A 4,446-nucleotide genomic window follows, 5' to 3' on the forward strand; every position below is an offset into this window, starting at 1 on the left:
GGCCCCAGGATGTTAGAGGACTCCCAAGCGCTGACAAAATTTACTCCACAGCAATGTCTCAAAATGCCGCTCCCTCCCCTTTAAACATCCAATGGATGATTTGTGACAACATATCAGAAGCATAGGTGCCAACTATTTTAGGTAAAGCCTGCACATACAATTGCTAAGTTTCCAACAGCGCTCAGTAGGAAACCTACCTAAAGGGGCTTTATGTGTTGATGAACACTGGCCTTATAATGTGGGTTATTTACAATGTGGCAACATTGAAGTCATGTAGTTATTTATTTAGGTTTTTATTGTTATTTATATTATTTTGAAAATTACAAGGATTTTCAGTTATTTATATTTTTATTTTGAAAATTCTGACGTTAACAGTTGGAATAATAAAAAACAAAGACTTAGATTTTACAAATTTTTAGTTGGTGCCAGATTATTTACTACATAATGGTGATGAACGCTGATTGCCTAGGACCCCAACGGATTCAAGGATCGCCACAGCATCTCACAGTAAAAAAGGTTGGGAACCTGCTATAGAAATGGGACCACTCCAAACTGCAATCTAATCCCGACCTGTGGGTGGCATCAATGCGCCGTAAATCCAACGGAAACCCAGAAGAAGAAGAGGAGTCAACATATCAGCTCACAGTAATATCACAGAGGTTCAGTATTTAGTCAGTATCTTGTTTTCTCCTTTCTCCAGCTCTGCTTTGACTGTTCACCCGAGGAACATGTTGAAGCTCCAGAGTCTGAAGGTTTTCATCAACCAGCGGCTGACGGCGGCAGTGGAGGAGGTGATGGGCCGTTTAGAGAAAGCTATAACCGAGTATGAGGAGGAGATGGAGAGCCGCCATCAGAGGCTGCTGGACTCGGCTTCAAGACCCGAGGACGAGCAGCGAAGTGCAGGTAGGTATAATACTGCTTTATTGTTTATTTATTGCTGGTGTTGCACGGAGTCAATGATAAGCTAACGAAACTAGCCTGCTTGCTCCAGCTAACATAGCGGATGCTAAAATTGTCACCTGGGACCAAAAACACACCATTTGTCACATAACACCGGCAATGCTGCCCAGAGTTTAAATGAGAAGATTGGTTGAGTGCGATTAAAAATATTGCAAGACACAGATGTTGCAATTTCAGTTGGAATGATCGTTTTTTCATTTCATTCTCACTGAAAAAAGTGATGATGATGTCATTTTTTCATTGAGTCTTGTGTCAAACAAACATGTTCCTTTATGTCAACAATGTTGTGACACATTTTACGTTTATCAAAGAAATTGCAGCTCCTGTGCTTTGGATATTGCATTCGGCCATATCGCCATTTCGATTATATTTTGATTAATTGTGCAGCCTAACTCAGAGCCTAAGACTTCCTGTTTTCAGAGGTTACCAGATTCACCAGCTTCCTGTTGACAGAGTGTGTAGTCCTTCCAATTGGTTTGTTTTCACAGCCATGCTGGTACCTCAGTCAGGCTGTGCATAGACACAGCAGTGCTGGAAGGTAAATGCAAGCATTAACCCCCAAGGCATGAACTAAAGTCTCAGCTCCACACACGCCCCTCCTCTTTGTCTGGGAGTGAGGGGTGGAGTCAGTCACTGCCAAGATGGCGACAGTGGAGTAGCTCACTCATCAGCGCTTCAAAACTGCTCTTACAAAACCTGTGGGTGACGTCACAGAGGCTACGCTATCTTTATTAACAGTCTATGGGTAAATGCTGACATCAGCACACTAACATGCTGATGCTAAAGAATCTACATTTACTTTATTCGTTTAGTTTCACATTGAGATTAATGTGTTAGCTTTGCAGGTTTTTGGTCATAAACCAAAGTATTAGACAAAACAAATATTTTGACTGGAGGTGGCGCAAAGTAATTACAGTTCATCCTGAGGGGAACATGCATGAACTAAATTTCATGGCAATCCATTTAACAGTTGGTGAGATATGTTTGTCTTAACGTGCAGGACAGGCTGACTGACAGATGGACAGGAGTACAGTGTTACAGCTGTCCTGACAACAAGCTGTAAATGAATTTCTCTTTGGTGAATGCCAAGTTAACATTAATCAAGGTTTGAATCTCGGGTTGATTTACCTTTGACTCTGTGTCTGTATTTCAGTGTTTTCTGCAGATGTGCAGCAGCAGCTGGTGATTAAAGAAGAGGTTCTGTCTGAGCAGCAGGAGTGGAGTCCCAGTCTTGACCAGGAGGACCCGGGGTGGCCACACATTAAAGTGGAAAAACAGGATTTCTGGACTAGTCAGGAGGTCAGGGGTCAGGTTCAAGGACTGCATGAGGATGACAGCGCCAGGTCCTTGGACTCTCATATCCATGTGAAGGGAGTACATGAAGAGACGTTTCAGTCCTCACAGCTTCATCACAGACTGGAGGCTCCAGCCTGCAGCTCAGCCGAACACATGAAAACAGAGGCTGATGGAGAGGACTATGGAGCACCAGAACCAGACAGGATCTTAATATCTGGTTTTAAATCTCTATCTGGATCTGATGATAAGGCCTCACACTCTTCTGAAGCTGAGACTGAAGACAGTGGTGATGACTGGAAGAAGATGAGGAAACCTCAGACAGTAAATACTGTGGAAAATAAAGTTCCTGTCAGTGATGCAGGACCTAACACCAGCATTAAATCCTTCAGCTGCTCAAAATGTGGGAAAAGGTTTGGACAGAAGCATCATTTACAGACACACATGAGATGTCACACCGGAGAGAAACCCTTCAGTTGTTCTCTTTGTGGTAAGAGATTCACTCAGAAGGGAAATCTGACTCAACACCTGACCGTCCACACACGGGAGAAACCATGTAACTGTCCTGTTTGTGGGGAGCGGTTTTCACAGAAAGGAAACCTGACGCAGCACATGACGGTGCACACACGGGAGAAACTGTGTTGGTGAGAGACTGACACAGAAGACTGAGCTGCATTCATCACAACAGCTGTTTGTTGGTTTTCAGCAGCAGTGAAGTAACTCACTTTGTTACATCCAGCTCAGGACTTTCACATAGCTAAGGTACTGCAGTAACAGCACTGACATGCCTCTGTGGCTCAGGACTGTAAATGTGCAGTTACAGGCACAAGTTGTTCTAGAAGTTACTGGGTCATATGTTCCTTTTTGTTTTTGTCTTAAAGTTCAACCTTTGTGTATCATGTGGGGAGGGGGTCCAAGGTTTACCTCTCAACATCTGCAAAGTAACAGCAGCTCACAGATGTATCATTACATTGTGTTGAGACACACACAACACATTACTACAACCTGAAAAATGAGTGCCATACTATATTCATTAAATATATGACAGAAAAGGAAACAGCTGTAAATTGATGAGATTCAAATGTTGATAATGAAAGTTTCAGCTTTGTAAAATGTGTTATGTTAAATGACCAAGACCAGGTCATACATAATACAGTTTGTATTGAGAGCCACAGCCCACAGTGAGAACATAGTGTATCAGCATGAAGACTCACAGTATGTGGACTCCTGAGTGTTCAGCCCATGTGTGAGAGTTGGGCCTGTGGGCCTGTGGTCCCTTCATTAAACGCCTCTATAAGCACTCAGGTCAATGATGGCATCGTACCTCAATAAGAAGTCAGATGAATTATTGTTTGTTCCAGCTGAACTGTTGATATTTCGTCGTCTAGTTTCTCTTCATTCTCTGTGAAGTGAAATTAATGACGTCACTCAGGCCTCGAGTCATTTTAACAAGACCTTTTTTTTCTTTAACAGCTTGACTTCCATCAGCATGATTTCATCTTCAAACCAGCTGAAGTCCTCACAGGTCTGCAGGTCTCTGACTCACCAGTCGTTAGCACAACCACTTCATATGTCAACTGTTTCTAAGGGGCTGGTTGATTTTACCTGAGATCATTATCATAATTAACTGTCACATTTACCTCAGTAATGAAACAATCTCACAGTGGAGCTGCTGTGAATTCTTTCTAGTGTTTCTAGAACACAGGAAATCATGGATCATGACTGAAGAACATTTAACAGGAAAAACAAACGAGCTGTTTCACATCTATTGGCTGTAAGATCAGTTTTGATTAGATTTAAATAACTTGTGTTATCTCACATGTTTGATGTAATGACAGTATCTGATCATTACAGTGAGATTATTTTACATGCTCATGGCAGAGTCACTGTCCTCAGCTGCTAGGAAATAAAACTCTGTGCTCTGCTCTAGAGGAGCTGGAACATTTTTTTTCTGACCAACTGTTTCTCATGCTGAACATTAAAGTAGGTGTACATCAGTGTGTCTCTTGGTCTGGAGCTGGGAGGGTGGCTTCAGGGATCTTTATGTATGTTTAAAGCCAATAAACAGAGAGTGAACACTTTGAATGATCTGTTTTCTTATTGTATAAATGGACCTTCTCAATGTGCTCTCAGTTGTTAGTTAACATGTCTTGGTGCAATCATTTTTCAGAAAATTTTAACAAATGAAAAATT

General features: G+C 42.0%; 1 protein-coding gene across 1 annotated transcript; it reads left to right on the forward strand.

Moving 5' to 3' along the window:
* The first annotated feature begins 634 nt into the window (after positions 1-634).
* On the forward strand, positions 635-4,131 carry LOC111233918 (zinc finger protein 2-like). Its single transcript, XM_022761837.1, has 2 exons — positions 635-903; positions 2,114-4,131. The coding sequence occupies exons 1-2, from the start codon at positions 729-731 to the stop codon at positions 2,899-2,901; spliced, it is 963 nt and encodes a 320-aa protein (XP_022617558.1). The 5' UTR covers positions 635-728; the 3' UTR covers positions 2,902-4,131.
* The last annotated feature ends 315 nt before the right edge of the window (positions 4,132-4,446 follow it).

This window comes from Seriola dumerili, unplaced genomic scaffold (genome assembly GCF_002260705.1).
Source record: "Seriola dumerili isolate Sdu_G_001 unplaced genomic scaffold, Sdu_1.0 BDQW01000432.1, whole genome shotgun sequence".
Lineage (NCBI taxonomy): Eukaryota > Metazoa > Chordata > Actinopteri > Carangiformes > Carangidae > Seriola > Seriola dumerili.

Coding starts and splice junctions, on each gene's coding strand:
- LOC111233918 (XM_022761837.1), top strand. CDS start 729: ATGTTGAAGCTCCAGAGTCTGAAGGTTTTCATCAACCAGCGGCTGACG. Junction 904..2,113: donor GGACGAGCAGCGAAGTGCAG/GTAGGTATAATA, acceptor TCTGTATTTCAG/TGTTTTCTGCAGATGTGCAG.